The sequence below is a fragment of the Lynx rufus genome, unplaced genomic scaffold, assembly GCF_022079265.1.
Source record: "Lynx rufus isolate CCGP_SWC_20201006 ecotype Redwood Valley unplaced genomic scaffold, mLynRuf1.p SCAF_6, whole genome shotgun sequence".
Taxonomy (NCBI): Eukaryota; Metazoa; Chordata; class Mammalia; order Carnivora; family Felidae; genus Lynx; species Lynx rufus.
In genome coordinates, this window is record NW_025814878.1 from 128,462,547 (window position 1) to 128,482,558 (window position 20,012).

Sequence of the window (20,012 nt, forward strand, 5' to 3'; positions counted from 1 at the left end):
CGCCTGGGTGACTCAGTCAGTTAAGCGTCCGACTTCAGCTCAGGTCATGATCTCGCGGTTCGTGAGTTGGAGCCCCGTGTCGGGTTCTGTGCTGACAGCTCAGAGCCTGGAGCCTGCTTTGGATTCTGTGTCTCCCTCTCTCTCTGCCTGTCCCCCACTCATCCTCTCTCTCTCTCTCTCTCTCTGTCTCAAAAAATAAATAAACATTAAAAAAAGTGTTATGTGTGGATTTTCTCCTGCACAGGGGGTTGGCACCTCTAACACCTGCCATTATTCAAGGGTCAACATATTTTTCCCGACTGTATTCTCAGCCTGCTTTCATTCATCTCCATAGTGACAAGGATGACATTTATAAAAATTGATCATGTGATCATCTCTCTCCTTGAAGACCTTCAAGCAGATCCTCATCACCTCCAGCATGATGTCCTAGCCCCTTCACTGGGCGCAGGGCACTCATTGCCGTCTGGTCTCTTAGGCTTTCCATCACCTTCTCTCGCTATGTGCCCCATCCCATGCTGTACTCCAGCTCTACCTGGGTGACTTGTGAGTCCCAAATGTGCCACTTCCACCGTCCCTGCCTCGACTCATGCCAGTTGTCCTGCCACGACCTTCTGGGCTTTTTCTCCTTCTCCCTCACTTGACTGACATGGGCCTTTCTTGTAAGAGTCAACTTACGGTCACTCTCTGAAAAGACTTTCCTAATTCTCACTGCCACGGACTCACTCCTCCCGTATCACACTGTACTATTATTAGTCTTGCAGTGCTGTGTTTGTGTTCCCAGCAGACTTCGAGACTGAGCTTCAAAGGTAGAAGCTACACCTGTTAATTTTTGTTTCCTTTACGCCTAACACAACCCCTGATACGTGAGCAATGCTCAACACAACGGAGTCTCAACTTTTATTCATTCAACTTGCACAAACTCAACTGTATGCACGCACACATGCGCACACACAGGCCCACAAGTTGTGTAAATTTAAATGGTTTGGGCCATCCCACCCTGCCTTCCATTCCATGCAATTTGTCTGGGGTTTCGAGTGAGCCCGAGGTGGATTCTGTTTATTCCCATGACGGGTCTTCGTTCCCATGGCTCTCTAATGTTAATGATACCGTGTACATCTCATAACACATAGTTCCTCAGTTCCAGCCAACTTCTTCGTCTGGGGCTCGTTAGAAGAAACTACCATCTAGGTCAAGATTAGAGGGAAAATCGGCCATGTTGGAATTAGGGAGACTCTGTGTCGTCTTAATGTGGCACATCCCCAAGGGATTTCTCCAGAGGAGTTTTGACTGTATGTCGTCTCCTCTTTACACCCTGACTTTGCAACCTAGACTCCCTATAAGATGTGTACAGTTCTTTGAATTGAATTTATTGTACGTTTATTGTATAAATATGTACATTTATTGTATATGTGTACATTTATACAATACATTTAGGTAAATGCATCGTATACGTTCATTGTATAAATGTATATATTTCTCTCTCCCAACACTTCCCTACAGCAGCTGGTGCTTGTCACAACAAATGCCCTCCTTAATCCCTATCACCTATTTCACCCATCCCCCCACCACCTCCCCTCTGGTAACCACCAATTTGTTCTCTATGGGTAAGAGTCTGTTTCTTGCTTTCCCTCTCTCTCTCTCTTTCTTTTCCCCCTTTGCTCATTTGTTTTGTTTCTTAAATTCCACATATGAGTGAAATCATACGGTATTTATCTTTCTTTGACTGACTTATTTTGTTTAGCATAATACTCTCTAGCTCCACCCATGTCATTGCAAACGGCGAGAGTTCATTCTTGTTTATAGCTGATTCATATTCCGTTGTATCTAGACACAACTTCTTCTCTACCCATTCATCTGTTGATGGATGCTTGGGCTGTTTTCATAATTTGGCTATTGTAGATACTGCTGCTATAAACATCACGGCGGGTGCATGTATCCCTTTGAATTAGTATTTTTGTATTCTTTGGGTAAATACCTAGCAGTGCAATTTGGGGATCAGAGGGTGGTTCTGTTTTTAACTTTTCTGAGCTACGATTTCAACACTATGTAAAGGTTGTCATGTTGCCAAATGTGTGAAAGGGCATTGCTTTTACAATCCCTCTTTGAGGAACTTGGATAACGGATATTATCCATCCAACTATGGATAATACTGTTCTTTTCAGATGCTTGGTCGCCGACTATTGAGCCTTGGTTAATAGTTGATTTTAGAGTCACTACTCTCAGAGAAATTCAGAATGACGGGGAAATTTTAATTTGCAGTGACTGTCCCCCTTGAATCTTTCCTCAGCTTGCTTTTTGGCTCTTAATGTTCTTTGTTACTTGGTGATTCAAATCACTGTTTGGGTTCTGATGAATCATAACACTGTATCATGCCCCCCACATTTCCCTCTTTTTTGGATATCTCTTCCTGAGGCTCCCACTGGCAACTGCTGATATGTTCCCCCTCCCACCTCCCTACTCCCCACAAATCCACTTCTCCAGAGTCTCCGTGACTGGCGCTGCCATTCTTTCCTGGGAGCCGACTGCTTTGTGCCCCATATCTAATCAGCACATTCTGTACATTCTGTCTGGGATGGTTTCTAGCGAGTATTACCCAACTTGTTCCTATCACGGCCACTCTAACTCCAGCCCGTCATGCCTCTCAAATGGTTTGTTAGACCCGTCCAAGTGCCCTCTCTAGCCCGGGTCTCTCTCTCTTCAAACCATTCTAACACTCGACATATTTTTCTAATTAAGGCATGGCTCTAAGAATAACTTCTCAATCTCACATGCTGCAGGGAGTTCCCACAGCTTATTGATTTGCTCACTATAAACATCTCATGGGATGTCGGATATCAACATACTCCTAATAGATACCACCTCATTATCACCAATACCACCTCACTGTCAATTCTCACTGCTGCTTTCTCTGAAAAGAATATTCCCGAAAAACCACCTTCCTTGTGTTCCTGCCTTTGGCACTTTTCTTCAGCTCATTCTCTCTCTACCGGGGCCACTCTTCTCCATCTCTCCCATTTAAATAATGGCCTTAATATGTCTGCTTTTAATAGCCTGTCATTTGGGAAGCTTTTCCTGATCTTTTTTTTTTTTATGGCGAAAAATTTTAGATTTAGATGTAGCCAGCTGGACTCAGTTTAGACGGTCCCAATTTTGTTGCCAATATCCAAAAGCATCATAATTAGGAGCCAGTCAAACATATGCCTTCTTCTTTCCATCAGGCCTGATCTGGGTGTTGACCTTGGCCACGTCAAGGTAATAGGGTTTCTTCACAGTGTCTTTAATCTGGTACTTGTTGGCCTTGACATCCACAGTGAACACAAGTGTGTTGTCCTCTATGCTCTTCATGGCCGACTGGGTAGTAAGGGAGAACTTGATGATGCACAGTGGTCCAGCTTGTGTCTTCTGGGGGCATTCTTTCAAGGATATTTGGGCTGCCTTCAGAGGCATTTGGGTCATCAGAAGGTAGATGACCTGCAGATCTTCCTTTTGTGTGTGTGTGTGTGTGTGTGTGACTGTGAACATCTTTCAGCACCATTTTCTTGGACTTCAAAGCCTTTGCTTTGCCTTTGCCTTTGGGAAGGACAGGAACTTCCTTCTTCACCTTCAGCACCATCTTTGTGAAAGGCAGAAATAAATTTTTTTATTCAAGTGTAATTAACATGCAATGTTATATTAGTTTCGGGTGTACAATGTAATGATTCAACAATTCTGTACGTGACCCAGTGCTTGTCAAAGTGTGCTCTCAGGCGCCTGGGTGGCTCAGCCGGTTGGGCATCTGCTCAGGTCGTGATCTCACGGTTCGTGAGCTCGAGTTCCCCATCAGGCTCTGTGCTGAGTGTGGCGCCTGCTTGAGATTCTTTCTCTGCCCCTCCACCGTGTGTGCACGTGCTGTCTCTCTCTCTCAAAAGAAATACATTAATTAATTAAAAAAAATAAGTAGATTCTTGATTCCTTTTATCTATGTCACCCGCCCCACTCACCCACTTTCCCCCGGCAACCCCTAGTTTGTCCTGTGCATTGAAGAGTCTGGGTTTTTGGCTTTTCTTCTTTCTTTCTTTCTTTCTTTGTTTTTTTTTTTTCTTTCTTAAATCCCATATATGAATGAAATCATTTGGTATTTGTCTTTCTCTGGATGACTTATTTTACAAAGCATTATAACCTGTAGGTCTGTCCATGTTTTCACAAATGCAAGATTTCATTCTTTTTTATGGCTGAGTAATATCGCATTATATATGTATACCATATCCTCTTTATCGATCCGTCTAGAGATGCACACTTGGGCTGCATCTGTATCTTGGTTCTTGTAAATAATGCTGCAGTAAACATAGGGGTGCATATGTCTTTTCAGATTAGTGTTTTCTTTTTTAGGAAACTCCATACTGTTTCCCACAGTGGCTGCACTAATTTGTGTTCCCATCAACAGTGTACATGGGTTCTTTTTTTCTACATATCCTCGCCAACATTTGTTATTTCTTGTGTTTTTGATTTTGGCCATTCTGACAGATGTGAGGTGATACCTCATTGTGGTTTTCCCTTTATTTTTTAATTTTTTCATTTCATTTTTTTTTTTTTTTAATTTGGGAGAGAGAGAGAGGGCGGTGGGGGAGAAGGGCAGTAGAAGAGGGAGAGAGAATCCCAAGCCCAGTGGGATCTATGCCCTGTGCAGAGCCCAGTGTGGGGCTTGATCCCACGATCCTGAGACCATGACCCGGGCCAAAATCAAGAGTCGGACCCTCAACCGACTGAGCCACCCAGGTGCCCTCATTGTGGTTTTGATTTGTATTTTCCTGATGATTAGTGATGTTGAGCATCTTTTCATGTGTTTATTGACCATCTGTATATCTTCTTTGAAAAAAAGTATATCTCTTTAGGTCCTCTGCCCATTTTCTGATCAGATTGCTTGGGGTTTCTTTTTCTTTTTGTTTCTTTCTTTTGTTTTGTTTTGTTTTGTTTTGTTTTGTTTTGGTGTTGAATTGTATGTGTTCTTTATATATTTTGGATATTAACTCTTATCAGATATATCATTTGCAAATATCTCCTCCCATTCAATATGTTGTCTTTTGTTTTGTTGGTTTCCTGCACCATACAAAAGCTTTTCATTTTGGTGCAGTTCTAATAGTGTAATTTTGTTTTTGTTTCCCTTGTTTAAGGAGGCATAGCTAGAATTGATGTTTCTACAGCTGACGTCAAAGAAATTACTGCCTATGTTTCATTCTAGGAATGCTACTGTTTCAGGTCTAACATGTAGGTATTTAATCCATTTTGAGTTTATTTTTGTATATGGTGTAAGAAAGTTGTCCAGTTTCATTCTCTTACACGTAACTGTCCAGTTTTCCCAACACCACTTGTTGAACAGGCTGTCTTTTCCGCACTGTACATTATTGCCTCCTTTGTCATGAATTAACCGACCATATGAGGGTGGGTTTATTTCTGGACTCTCTGCTCTGGTCCATTGATCTGTGTGTCTATTTTTGTGCCAGTACCTGCTGTCTTGATTACTACAGATTTGTGGTATATCTTGAAATCTGGAATTGTGATACCTTCAGCACTGTTTTTCCTAAATGGAAATAGTTTTTAATATGCCCCTCAGCCTGCTGCCCAGTCAGTTGCAAATCATCACCCCTTCCACCTCCACCCCCATCATACACACACACACACACACACACACACACACACGCTAGATTACTTTGCCGTGTCCTGAGGGATCAGTTTCAGACAGCATTTTCTAGCCATGTTCAGTCCTTCTGGGACATTTCGGACATTTCCTTTCTACTCCTGGTCAATATCAATGGTACTGTTCTCTCTCCTTGTGTTTCCAAAGCATCTTGCTCACCTTGGGAATACTTCACAGTGCCAACCTTATTTGGGGAGCAGTGCTGGCCCTAGCCAGACTATGCTTCAATCCGAGGTCGACCATCCCTGATCTTACCAAACTGGTGCCTTACTCCACACCATAGAAGTAAAAAAAGAACAGCCCAACAGCAGAAGCCCCTGCTTTAAAGGACGTATCTGGGTTTTCATAAGGCTACTTATTTGATGAAATTAACTCATCAGTTGGTGAACAACCTTAGAAAGTTATATCCAGGGGCACCTGGGTGGCTCAGTCAGTTGAGCGTCTGACTCTTGATTTCAACTCAGGTCATGATCTCACGGTTCGTGAGTTTGAGCCTGTGGTGAGCTTGGAGCTTGGAGCGTGGAGCCTGCTTGCGATTCTCTCTCTCTCCCTCTCTCTCCACCCCTCCCCTGCTCTCTCTTTCTCTCTCTCTCAAAATAAATAAACTTAAAAAATTTTTAAAGAAAAAAAGAAAGTTACGTCCAAAGCAGTAAATGTATTAGTCACTTTCTGAACTAACCTTGTGTTAATGTGGTTTCTCATTGCCACAGCTGCTTACAAGCCCATCTTTTGAAATCTCATCTCCTGACCTGCAGAGTATATCGTATTCTTTCTTGAGCTGCTTTTGGTCAAAGCCATGAGCATCAGAAGGTTTTCCCCAAAGTATATTTACCCCATATCCACGTCAGTGCCATGTTTTCTGAGAATAGGTGGATGATATTCCTTCCCCATAATTTTTCTTTTCAAGCCAGGTTTAAAGATCAGAACTTAACTGTGAACATATTGAAGGCTGATGCTACCATTTTTTTTTTTTTTTTTTTTTACTAAGCAAACCAAAGATATTCAGATCATCCTAACGTAATTAGCTTCCCGCCATCATTAGTCTCTTCTCTTGAGCCATCCCCTTCCTTAGCCCCACTCCTCACAGGATTCCTCCTTCATGAAAATCTAGGATTCTGTCCTCAATTCAAATCAGAGCTCCTTGGGGGTCTACAGAAGGAAAGCCCTCCTGCCCGGGACCCCAAACACTCTCCTACATCCCACGTGAAAACTGCCCAGTTTAGACCCTGAAGTCCTGCTGGGGTGTTCAGTGGGGGGGCCTCCCGGAAAGGCTGCTTACCCCTCCCCCCATGTGGTTTCTCCTCTCCAAGGACTTTGGTCTGTCTGAGCCAAGCGCCCTCCACCCCACCTCCAAGTCTTCTTGGATTTTATCTCTGGTCAGTTACCCTACCACGTTTTGGACTTTCCCCTGCACTTTAAGTGAATTTAAACAAAACTCCCCAGTGCAGTTTTCCTGTAAAAACAGCCTCCTCTTTATTCTGGGAAGAATCTAGAATAATCACAGCATTTAGAGCTGAAAGAAGCCTGAGGGAGCATCTAGTTCCAATTTGTGCTAAGCTTGCACAAATCTGGAAATTGAGAGTCGGAGAGATCAAACGGCTGGTTGACTCTGCTGCTGTTAAATGAGTTAACGTTTCCTGGCTTTACTGGCCATTTCTTACACATGTTAAAATAAGTGCTTCCATTCATAAGACCTTCGTACTTTTCTATTCGTCTCCCCTTAACAGAAAGAAGACCACTCGAGTCACATGTGATGTGGAGGGGAGGGGACTTCAGACACAGTCAACACTGCGATAGCTGCTATCTTCCTTTTAGGTTCTCCCTGCATTATATAGGTTGTTCCTAAGACATTCTCCAACCCCCTGGGGAACATCTGTGTAGTTAGAATAATGTATGTGGGTTCTTTTCAGCTCACTGTAAAGCTGTCCAACAAACGCTGATCATTTGGTGATTTGGGATAGGTAAGGAAGGGCTATGTGGGTTTTACGCACTACAGTTTGCAGACTTTTGATGATCTGCATCTCTACTCTGCATTCCCTCTACTCCCTCCACCCGGATCAATGGTTTAAACATTTCTTTTCCTTCCACACTCATCCAGTTATTGAATACTCTTTTTTTTTTAATTTTGCTTAACATTTTTATTTGTTTTTGAGATGAGAGATAGAGACAGAGCATGAATGGGGGAGGGGAAGAGAGAGAGGGAGACACAGAATCTGAAGCAGGCTCCAGGCTCTGAGCTGTCAGCACAGAGCCCGACGTGGGGCTCGAACTCACGAACTGTGAGATCATGACCTGAGCCGAAGTTGGACGCTCAACCAACTGAGCCACCCAGGCGCCCCGAATACTCTTTTGTCAACTATCTTGCAGCTGTGAGTGGGTAGGACAGCTGGTGTCTAGGGTGATTAATTCATCCTGGTATGCCCAGGACTTTCCTAGTTTTAGCACTGGTAATCCCACATCCCGAGAAATCCCTCAGTCCTGGGCAAACTGGGATAGACGGTCACCCTAAGTGCTGCCCCAACACATTCCTGCTTGCTTCCCAATGCCCAGGTCATCTTGGGATCAAGAATTAATGCCTTAGATATTTGTGTTCCACAGAACAGCACCGATCAGTAAATTGGAAAACTGTTATCATCAAAAGCACTCAGTTCTGCAGATTCCAAAACACTGAAGACACATCGAAGGGTAGTGATTGAAACTACACTATCATTCACGAGGGCCCTAACCAAAGCAGACTGGGGCCACACCTCCTCTATTTATAAGAAATTTTCCTTTTCTTTTCTTTTTTCCTTTTCTCTTTCTTTTTTTTTTTTTTTTTTTTTGAGGAGAAAGGATAGAGTTTAAGGAAATCATTTCAAAGGATAAATTGGTAAACATAAAATCTGAATCGAAAACCACTTTAACCAGTGGGAGAATCAAATACAAAGATCTTCTTCAGTTACGCGCAAACACAGGACATATCCTGGAGACAAATTTGTTTGGCTTTAACGTCTAGGAAAGAAGAAATGTCTGCTTCTTTGGGATTGATCCAAGCCCTCTGCCCTAATACACTGTCTAAGCTCAAGTTAATGACAGGTTCTGTGGGAAAGAAGCTAGTAGGAGAGTGGATTAAATAAACTGAACTCAAGTCAAGAATTTAATAGGGCTATTAAAAGTAGAAGTTGGAGGAAGCCACACCCTATTTCTATTTTAAAACTGTTTTGTTTCCACTTATTTGAAAATGTTCAAAAGATAAAGAGTATCTTCAAGATACAGATCTCCCGCAGCTGCTGAATGGTAAAACACTGGGTCTTAGTAGAAATACCAACCCCTTGCAACATCAGTTCAACTTTCAAAAATATGCAGGTGGAGGAGTTTGGAGGCAGTTGGTACGAGAAGGGTAGCAGAAGCATATCCCAGATTTGGACAGACCTTGAACGTGCAAATTCACTTCATGAATCTGCCATCTTTTTTCTCAAAGGAGACATTTGGAAACCGACACGTTGCATAGAAAGACAACCGTCACTATTCTGTTCCTTGAAGTTGAGCAGAATATAACCAAAGATAACATTTTTGTTTGTGTTTCTTGTCTGGTTTTCGCTTTTGTTTTTGTTTGGGCAATTGACCCCGGAAGGGAAAGAGCTTTGCTACCCCAAGAAGGCCTCTAGGGAAGTAGAAAATGGAGTGCGACCCCAGAAGAGTGAGGTAAGCTAGGGTGACCGTCTGTGGAAGATCAGGAGAAGATTCAGAAGAAGGCTTCATAGCCAGATTGACTTTCCACCACTTAGAAAGACTATTCCTTTTTAACAATTGGGAAACTAAGGGACAGTGATCCCCAAAGACTTTTCCAAGGTCACGTAGGAGGCAGTAGAGCTTTGTTTAAACCCTGCTCCAGGGGCACCTGGGTGGCTCCGTCCATTAAGTGTCCCACTCTTGACTTGGGCTCAGGTCATAATCTCATGGTTTGTGAGTTTAAGCCCCACATTGGGCCCTACGCTGACAGCGTGGAGCCTGCTTGGGATTCTCTCTCTCTCTCTCTCTCTCTCTCTCTCTCTCTCCCCCTCTCCCTCACTGGTGCACGTGCTCTCTCTCTCTCAATATAAATAGTGTTAAAAAACAATAAAATAAAGTCTTAAAAAATATATAACGCTGCTCCAAAGCCTTGGTCTTCCCCCACTATGCTGTGTATTTGTCTCTGTGGTAACCTTTTTGTGGGGTGACCCAGCAGGCTGGCTCTCTGAAGAGGTAACCATTTGGAAATGGTTTGGAAATACAGGCTGAAGAAACCTGAAGTGTAGTTGCCCCACTTTGGGGCGGGGGCACAGGGCAGAAGAGGCCAATGCCACCCATGATAACAGTGACCTTGAGGGCTCCCACCTATCCTTTGGGATCTTTCAGGCGGCAGAATGACCCCTCAAACACAGGTGTTCTGCTTCACTGTTTAGTATCTAGGAAGTAGACGGGGCAGGTATGTTCCTGGGTGAGCCAAGATTGGCAACAGAGAGATGCCTTAAGACTTGTTGAGTAATTCTTACGTGCAAGGCATTGTTCTAAGCTCTTTTTATATCTTGAACCTATTTAAATCTCCTTAAAGCCCCATAAGGTCAGTCCTCTTAATACCTCCATTTTATAGAAGAAGGAAGGAAACTGAGGCATACAGTCCAGTGCTGTGCACTATAACCCAGATGATGGATGTAAAGGGGCTTCAGGCAGGTGTAATTGGCCCCATTTCACATTTCTTTGTCTGGAAAGATACAGAATCTATAGGTGATTGCAAAGATTCCAGTATTGCAAAATATAGGCCTGGAGGAACCCGATTGCAGTCTAGAACAGGGATCGCCAAATGACACACAGCCCATGGGCTAAGTCTCACCCGTTTCTGTACTCTCCACAAGCTGAGAATGACTTTACATTTTTAAGTGGTTGGAAAAAACCAAACAAAGACTATTTAGTGACATAGGTGTTATATGAACTTGAGATATCGGTGTCCACAAATAAAGACTTCACAGGACACAGGCACATATTACGGCTACTTTCGAGCTGCGGTAGCAGACGTGAGTGGTTATTACATCAGAAACCAAATGTCTCACAAACCTAAAATATTTACTATGGGGCCCTTTATAGAAAAAAAAAATGCTGACGTAGAATCATGTGGTCAACATAATTGCCTAATACTTTCAGGGAAAAATTTTTGTCGTAATTGTGATTGCTAAATAATTAAAAGCCTCCCCTTTTGTGCAGAAACTGGTTACTTAAAAAGAAATTCTGAATAAACATCCTTCACAAATGACTTTTTAAATAGAATGTGCAGCAGGTATGCATAAGATAGATAAATACGTTTATATATCTTCTCACTAAATGTTAGCGCTCTGCTTGTTTTCAGAGACGGTCTGCTTGGCCCAATGTTTGCACTGATCTTTATGATTGTCAAACCCTTTCATAGACATTAACTTATTTGATAATTTACAAGTGCTGGGGGTACTGATCGGCAGTAATAAAATGGTCCCTGAGCTGAACGGATGGCAGCCATCCTTGAACTGAATGGTCTTGCAAGTGCTCTGCTTCTGGATTTTTTCTTGAACCTTCTCACCCGCAGCCCATCACCTTGCTGACAACAGGGTGCCTGGGTGTCCCCGTGCCACATCCCTCTGTTAATTTGTGACTTTTTAAAACGGTAAAATTCAGATTTCTCACTTCTGAAAATATTTGAAGAGTGGGGCGCCGGGGTGGCTCAGTCAGTTCATGATCTCACGGTTCATGGATTCGATCCCTGCGTCGGGCTCTGTGCTGATGTCTCAGGGCCTGGAGCCTGCTTCAGATTCCGTGTCTCCCTCTCTCTCTGCCCCTCCCCCACGCATGCTCCTTTTCTGTCGCTCAATAATAAACATTAAAAAAAATTACAGGCCCCGTGGCCAGCGTGGCATTATTGGCCAGCGTTGAGAGGGAGCTGCTTGCTTTAGGTGGGACATAGGCTCTTCGCTGCGGTCGCCACCCTCCCTCTGTGTCCATGACACCTCGCCCAATGTGAGCTGCCACTTGTGAACTTACCAGCCCTGTCTTTCCCTTCCTCCTCCAGCTTCACCTACTATTTTCATTTCTCTTCCCCGACACATTCACGTGTGTGAATCCAGCCCACAAATTTGTGATCGTTGGTTGCTGGGAGATGCTTTCTTGTTTATTTTCTGTGTCTCCCGCGTAGCCAAAGCATTTGGGGTTGCCAGACTGACACAGCATGGTATACATTTGGCGGAAATGAGGGGACCCGTCAAAAAGCGTTGTCGTGAGCCAGCAGCAATAATTAAGCTGAGAGGAGTGATCTGTGGTAGAGAGGTATGAGCACTTGGAAAGGAGTCAGGCCCGGATTCCAAGCCTGCCCCTGCCGAGAACCAAACCAGCTTCCACGTTTACCCCTCATGGCTCAGCTGGGGCAGACACATGGCTCCTAAGTTACTAAGAACCCAGTGACTGTAAGGGAGAAAAGATCCGCCGTGTTCTCAGAAACCTTTAGGTAGCCTCGCCTCGTGTGTTCATGCAGAGCTGAGCTGATGATGTGTTGTTAGCTGCCTCCTGTGCTATCTCCTCGTTTGTGATGTTAAAGATTATCCTGGGGTACGGAGAGGCAGGGGAAGGTCATACAAAATGCCCGCTTGATGACAGTTTGCAGTAGGTTAAGCCAACTGCAGTGACCAGAGCAGAAATAATGTACTGGTTGGAAGTTAACAGCTTAGCCCGCCCCAATTATTTGCTAGAAGAAAATGCCTGAGCAGTTGCCACAGATACCAAGCAAAACAAACCTACCCGCTGGGCTAACTGCTTAGCAGGGCATCACCTCGCAATCTCACGTTGTTCATCTAAACCATTGTACATAAGGCAGGACAGACCAGAGAGGCATCTCCCGGGTCGTGCTGTTTGGAGCTGTAAATCACATCGCGCCTCTCTCGCAGCCCCGCTTGCAATCTGCGTTGAATAAATCCTGATGAAAGATTTGTTGAGTTTGCTTTGTATTGGCATTCCATTGGGGCTCTACTGTAGGGTCAAGGCTCAAGGCAAAAAGAGGGGAAAACCACCCCGAACCTACAATGAGAGCCCAGAATTCCCTCCCCCCCCCCCCCCAGCCCTCCCCTACTCCTGCTCTCCTCGAAAGTTCTGCCAAGGACGTATTTTACAGAAAAGGGCGTGGCTCTACTAAGAGTGAAGGGAAGTGAAGGCATCCACATGGGCTATTCAATTCTTCCCTTCCTATAGCATATTACTATTTTGTGTCTGGGGCGAAGGGGGAGAGTGATGGGGAAGGATAAGAGTGGAATTTAACCTCCTGTCTGTTTCAGTAGAAATAAAGCAACCCACTGGAAAGCCTTAAGAGGGTAAAAATTTCTCTTTGCCATTACTAAGAACAGAAGTCAAAATATCAGTTCATTAACAAGGTCAGGAGATGTTGGATATTTTTCTAAAGAGAAACAATAACAATAGTTGGTAATGCTTATTGAACATGTATGATCATAAACATAAACCCTCAACAAGAGTCATCTCTATTTTTTTCTTAATTTTTTTTAATGTTCATTTATTTCTGAGACAGAGAGAGACAGAGCATGAGTGGGGGAGGGGCAGAGAGAGAGGGAGACACAGAATCAGAAGCAGGCTCCAGGCTCCGAGCTGTCAGCACAGAGCCCGACACGGGGCTTGAACTCATGGACTGTGAGATCATGACCTGAGCCGAAGTCGGTCGCAGGTCCGACTGAGCCATCCAGGTGCCCCCAGAGTCATCTCTTTTTATGTTCTTCCCAGCCATGTGAAACGGAAACCACTGTGACTGTCCATCTCACAGATGAAGAAGCTGGGGCTCAGAGAGGTTCAGTAACTTTACCCTGGTCTCACAGCTGGTCAGCGACCAGCAGGGATTTGAGGCTCAAATGGACTGGCTCCGGCATCTGGACTAGGGAGCTGCAGAGTGAAGCTTGCTGGCTTCTCTCCAGCTGAATGACTTGGGAAAAGAATGTTCTTCTTGGCCTCGGTTTTCTCATCTGTGAGATAAAGGGTTGTATTAATTAGATATCTTTAAGGTCCCTGCCAACTCTTCGGGTCTGTGTCCAAATCCGTATCCATCACATCCGTGACACTGTTGTCATTCATTAGCTCAGCCCATTACAGTAAGCTGGGGAGTCAGGGGGGAAGGGGAGAGGGGTGGGACAGGAAGGGGGCAAGGAGATCGCTGCATTATACCCCAAACACTTTCCTTTTTTTTTTTTTAATTTTTTTTCAACATTTATTTATTTTTGGGACAGAGACAGAGCATGAACGGGGGAGGGGCAGAGAGAGAGGGAGACACAGAATCGGAAACAGGCTCCAGGCTCCGAGCCATCAGCCCAGAGCCTGACGCGGGGCTCGAACTCACGGACCGCGAGATCGTGACCTGGCTGAAGTCGGACGCTTAACCGACTGCGCCACCCAGGCGCCCCCACCAAACACTTTCCTAACAGAGGCAGCTGATCCTGCCCAGACAGGTGGGACGGGAGATGGGCGCAGGCATTTTTAGCATACCACTGGGACTGTCACAATGGATTTTGTAGTTGGACCGGTCCCTTTTCCCCACAAGCGTCCTTACCGCCCTCATAGGTCTACAAGGCACTCCACATTTGCTGAGTGCTCCAGGCACCTGGCACAGGTGAGCTGTGACAACCCCTGTGTAATGTGACCGGACCTGCTGGGCTTCTCTTTCTTCCTGCCTCCCTTGAATTACACTGAGTGATACTTCCAGGAATTTTGCAGCGGCCCCGAAGCCTTTGTTCTTTCTTCAGAATAAGGAAGTGGGAGAGGTGGCTTGGTGGGAAGGAGACTTCTTTGAGTTCTGTGAAATGAACTCAAATCTGAAGCTGTCAGACTTTTCAAAAGACCCAGTGGCTAGTCACTCCACATTTCGTAGATAAATACCGTGTTGACAGCTCAAGTTATCTGAAGCTCTGTGTGAAAGGGGAACCAACTTTTCTCTCTGGGAACGAGGACTCTCACGTTTCGGTCTGGTGTGCAAACTAACGTGTGTTTGTTTCATTTACGATTTGTGTCATCCACACGGACCCTTCAATGTTACAAGTCAGTCACCGCTAGGTTCCTTCTGCCATACCCCAAGAGGGTGATGCTTTTTTCCCTCTTCCCATAGCCTCCACAGACTCGGTGGCATATAACACCATGGGAAACTGGCTGATTTAATCCGGGGAACACGTACCTCACCAGTCTTTTTTCTTTTTCTTTCTTTTTTTTTCTTTCCTTTTTTTTTTTTTTTTTTGCAGCTGATAATCTGCTGAACACGTGTTACAAGTGCATTTTTTTCTTATCTGTGTCTGCATGTCCAGAGGTAGAAACAACACTGACAAGCAAAAAAGAGGGGCAGAGAAGCAAATAAACCCGAGGGGCAGAGGTCCTCAACCTTGTGGTTTCCCCGGGGCGGCTAGCAGGTCGCGGGGCTCCCTGGGGGGGCAAAGTGGGAGCATTTACTCTGCCAGGCGAGGAGGGGGGGGAGCCTGGGAAGAGAAGGGAGATGGTATCGGAATAGATTGGATGGGAGGGGGGCGGGGTGAAGCCGGGGAGACTCAGCCCCGGCGAAAAGGACCCGTCCTTCCAATGCAATGCAGTAGGTAATTTGCAAGGATCCGCCACTCGCATTCCGTATGCAAATGAGGAGGGCCTCTGGGCGGGGCGGAGCGCGGCCGGGATTCAGCACCGAGGGTCGGAAGAGCACGCCGAGCCCGGGGAGCATCGCTTCTTCTCCGGCCGGCGCCCCGGAGGAGGGACGCCGCGCTCCGGGAGACAGTAGACGAGGCTTGAAGCGCTCACGGCCCGCTGCGAAGCTGTCGAAATCCCAGACTGCGAAGAGCCGTCAGTTCAGCCTCTTCGCGCCCGAGGTTTCAGGGGCCGGTCATTTCTCCATCCCTGGAGAGAGATCCCTTCCCCGAGGAAGTGAAAATAATGAACTTTTGGAGGTATTGGTGTTTTGCTTTCATCCTGCTCTGTGTGGTTATTTTGGTGATCCTTTACAGCAGCCAGTTAAACGTGCCAAAGAGTTTCGGGAAGGTGAACGGTTCCAGTCCCAGGTATTCTCCAGTGCAAGCCTGTGATGACGCCTTAGGAGCTAAGTCAGCCTTTCTGTGGGGGCAGACCTTACCATCCCCTTTGGGAAGCGTCCCTTGTAAGGACTACCTGATCCAGAATCACTACATCACAAGCCCCCTGTCGGAAGAAGAAGTCGCTTTCCCTTTGGCTTATGTCATGGTCATCCATAAGGACTTTGACACTTTTGAAAGGCTCTTCAGGGCTATCTATATGCCCCAGAACGTCTACTGTGTTCATGTGGATGAGAAAGCCCCGGCTGAGTTTAAGGAATCTGTATGGCGGTTACTGAGTTGCTTCCAAAACGCTTTTGTCGCGTCAAAGAGAGAACCTGTGGTCTACGCAGGCATTTCCAGGCTCCAGGCTGACCTGAATTGCCTAAAAGACCTTGCGGCCTCCAAGGTCCCATGGAGGTACGCCATCAACACGTGTGGGCAAGATTTTCCCCTGAAAACCAACAAGGAGATAGTCCGGTATCTGAAAGGATTTAAAGGGAAAAACATTACCCCGGGGGTACTGCCTCCGGATCACGCAATTAAACGGACTAAGTATGTCCACCAGGAGCACATAGGCAAGGATGGCTCTTTTGTGAAAAATACTAATATTTTGAAAACCTCGCCTCCACATCAGCTGACCATCTACTTTGGCACCGCCTATGTGGCCCTTACGAGAGAGTTTGTCAACTTTGTCTTCCATGACAAAAGGGCCATTGATCTACTACACTGGTCAAAAGATACTTACAGCCCCGACGAACATTTCTGGGTGACACTTAACAGGATTCCAGGTAGGTGCCGGTTGCCGTTCCAACGTTTTCTTATTCATAGATTGAGTCCACTAACGTGGAACGCTCCTAAGAGAACAGACCCATTTGAAATTATTTGGGAAAAAATGTTAGCCCTTAGAAAACTCTTAGTCTGGTTGATTTTTAGTGACAGTTTAGTGCCAGCTCTGTCGTCTTGTAACTATGTGCAATATGGTGATCTAAGAAGTATGCAGACTATGGGAGGTCTGGTCTGTTTTGATCATGTATCACATAGTAACTGACTTGTAGCTCAGTGTTTTGTTGTTGCTTTTGTTTTAACTGAGGTATAATCGACATGTGCTAGCTCAGTCTTGTGAATGAATGCTTTTCATGCTTTTCTGGATAAGCACAGCTACAACGTGTTGGAATTGATTTTTCATAAGCAGTCTAGAATGTATGAGTTCTAATAGGTAGTGTTTCTTTCAGAGCGTGTTACGGGGTGTTAACACTGATCCTCAAAGTCAATGCTCCAAGTCGATGGGCTGTTTTTCGAATCTTAGAATCTTTGGATGTTGATAAATGATCTCTTCAGTGAAATGTCTCTAGTCTGAGATCTGATCAAGTGCCCAGGTCTCGACTGACTGGGTTCAACACGAGCGGTCTGGTACGGTGTTGCCTAGAAGAACCGGGTAAAATGAGTTGGAATAGACAGAGTTGATCAACAGCGGGGGTCGATCCAAAGTAAATTCTCAATTTCGAAGCCACAGATTATTAGAAATTCCAGTTTGCAGCCGCTTGGCTTTATATACTGTTAAGTCTTTTCCATTGTTTATGATAATCTGGAAAGGGGTCCAAGGGGTGCCAGGCGACTGAAGGCAGAAGACAGAACACAATTCCCTCTTTGATTCAGGACTGAGTATCTTTTCGAAGTTCTGTTCTCCGTATGCTGCCTGAGAACACCTGTGTGGCCTGCACCACCTGTTCCTGGTGATGCCTCCATCGACTAGTTTCCACTGTTGTGCCAGCCTGGCTATGGGTACCAGCCCTGTGCGAGGGTGGCCCGGTGCCTGCTGTGTGTGAAATCACTCCCTGCGCTTACATGTAGGACTGCCGGTGACACATTGGAACGTGGTTGGAAGCCACCTTCATCTCTGAAGTAGATTGATATGGTTGCTCCTTTCTCAATCACTCCGCATTCCTCAGAGCCGGACTGGAGTCATGGTCTCAAAAGTCTACTCAGGGCAGAAAGAGGACTGGCAAGGGGACTGGGAACAGAGACATATGCTATCCAATGAGCTGCTAAATTGTCAGATCACACAGACTTGTAGGAGCAGGAGTAAACCAACAGTATCATAGTGTAGTGAGTGTTCATCCTGATTATTTACAAACGACTGTCTTAAACACACGTAAACAGGGACGCCTGGGTGGCTCGGTGGGTGAAGCGTCCGGCTCCGGCTCGGGTCATGATCTCGCGGTTCATGAGTTCGAGCCCCGCGTTGGGCTGTGTGCTGACAGCTCAGAGCCTGGAGCCTGCTTCCGATTCTGTGTCTCTCCCCGTCCCCTGCTCATGCTCTGTCTCTATCTCTCAAGAGTAAATAAACTTAAAAAATTAAAAAAAAATGTGTAAATATATGATACGTGGTGTCTAATATTGTTTTCTGTTGGTATAGTCTGCTGCAGAGGTATGTATTTCATCATTTCTTTCTTTTTAATTTTTAAATATTTATTTTTTGGAGACAGGGGTTGATTTAACCCTAAATAAATAGGGTTATTTATTTTTTGCAAGCAGGGGAGGGGCATAGAGAGAGAGAGAGAGAGAGAGAGATACAGAATCTGAAGCAGGTTCCAAGCTCTGAGCTGTCAGCAGGGCTCGAACCCACGAAGCGCGGGGTCATGAGCTGGACTGAAGTCGGTTGCTTAACCTACTGAGCCACCCAGGTGCCCCCATCATTTCTTTTAATTAGGAGAAATGATCATTGTAATCCTCACGAGCAGAGGAAGAAAAGGAGGTTTAGAGAGACTGAAGTAATATGCTCATCTTTACACGGCTTGTCCAAGCAAAGCTGGGATCTAATCCTGGATTTGTGTGACCTGAAGTTTGAACTTGCACCAGCAAAGGAGGGAATAGTCATTTCATCTTTCCTGTATATCTGAAGCAAATTCCCTGCAGAATCCCAGAAGGGAGACAGGACAGGGGAAGGGTGGGGAAAAAAATGAGGGGCCATGGAGGTAAGTTCCAGCTGACCACTTTAAGCTGGAAATAAGGTTAACAGGAATAGAGAGAGAGAGAGAGAGTCTGTGTGTGTGTGTGTGCGCGCGCGTGTTGGAACACGGTGAACACGCTGAGGCTTAGCAGGGCCGCTGTGCTAACTGGAGTCATGGGAAGGTGTCCTTGTTGGAACTGATGGCCAACCCCACACAGGCTTCTGTGACAGCTTCCCCAGTCCCCATCTGGAACAGGCTTTGGTCTGGCTCTTCCTTCTGTGAGCCAGTGGAAATGGCCAGTGTTCTTACAAAAGGCTGGGGTGGGGGGGGGGGGTGGGGGAGGAACAAGCAGGCTGAGACTTTGAACCTAGTCCCTGTGAAGTGTATCGAGACTTTGTCTTCACAGTGAATAGAAGTCTTCAAAAATTAGTAGAACATTTTGACATTTATATTTTTAGCAGTCAACAAATATTTATTTAGCCCTTAGTTGTACCAACTACTGTTCCATGGACCAAGAGTGCCTTTTGTAAGAAGACAGACATGACCTCAAGGAGTTTGTTTCCGGATTTAGAATTTTAGTATATTGGACTCATTTCCCCCCACTCCACCACTCAAAAAATGTGTTGTTGTTGTAGTTGTTTTTTTTCTTTTTCTGAATATCTGCCCCTGTTTTTAAAACATTTTTTTTTAAGTTAGCTTTCTAAAAAACAGGAAATATATTCAAAAGGTGCCAGATCTCTTTATTTTGCACTCCGTCAGTTCCTGATAGATTGCTTCCTTCTGTATCCTTCCAGAGATATTTTACTACGTTTACAGACAATAAAATTAATGAAACATCATGCGTGGAGAACGGTACACATCCTTTTTCTCTTTAATTGAGGTAAAATTGGCATAGGATTAGTTGCAGGTGTACAACATAATCATTTGATTTATGGTCACACTACGAGGTGACCACCATAAGAAGTCTGGTTACCACCTGTCGTTATGCAATGAACCCCCTTCACCCGTTTTACCCACCCCCAGACCCCTTCCCTTCTGATAACCACCCATCTCTGTATTCTATGAGTTTTGTTTTGTCTGTTCATTTTTTTAAAATAGTATTTTGTCCATTTATTTATTTATTTATGTATTTACAAGAAATCCCTACACCCAATGTGGGGCTCGAACTTACAAGCCCGAGATCAAGTCACATGCTCTACCGACTGAACCACCCCAGGCGCCCCCACATATACTCTTTTTCTCCCACAAATACACAGATGAAGGAAAATGATCTTTATAGCAGGTCCCCTACTGTCTGTAAGCGAGAAACAA

General features: G+C 45.1%; 1 protein-coding gene across 4 annotated transcripts in view; it reads left to right on the top strand.

Moving 5' to 3' along the window:
- GCNT2 (glucosaminyl (N-acetyl) transferase 2 (I blood group)) overlaps positions 1 to 20,012 on the top strand; it is an 83,628-nt gene that overhangs the window by 35,672 nt on the left and 27,944 nt on the right. The window contains exon 1 of one of the 4 annotated variants that reach the window (XM_047101735.1): positions 14,912 to 16,538. The exons of the other annotated variants lie outside the window; for them this stretch is intronic. Coding sequence (XP_046957691.1) covers positions 15,614 to 16,538 — 925 coding nt within the window. The 5' untranslated portion in view covers positions 14,912 to 15,613. Of the gene's footprint in view, positions 1 to 14,911; positions 16,539 to 20,012 lie in introns of those variants that run through there. 4 annotated transcript variants of the gene reach the window in all.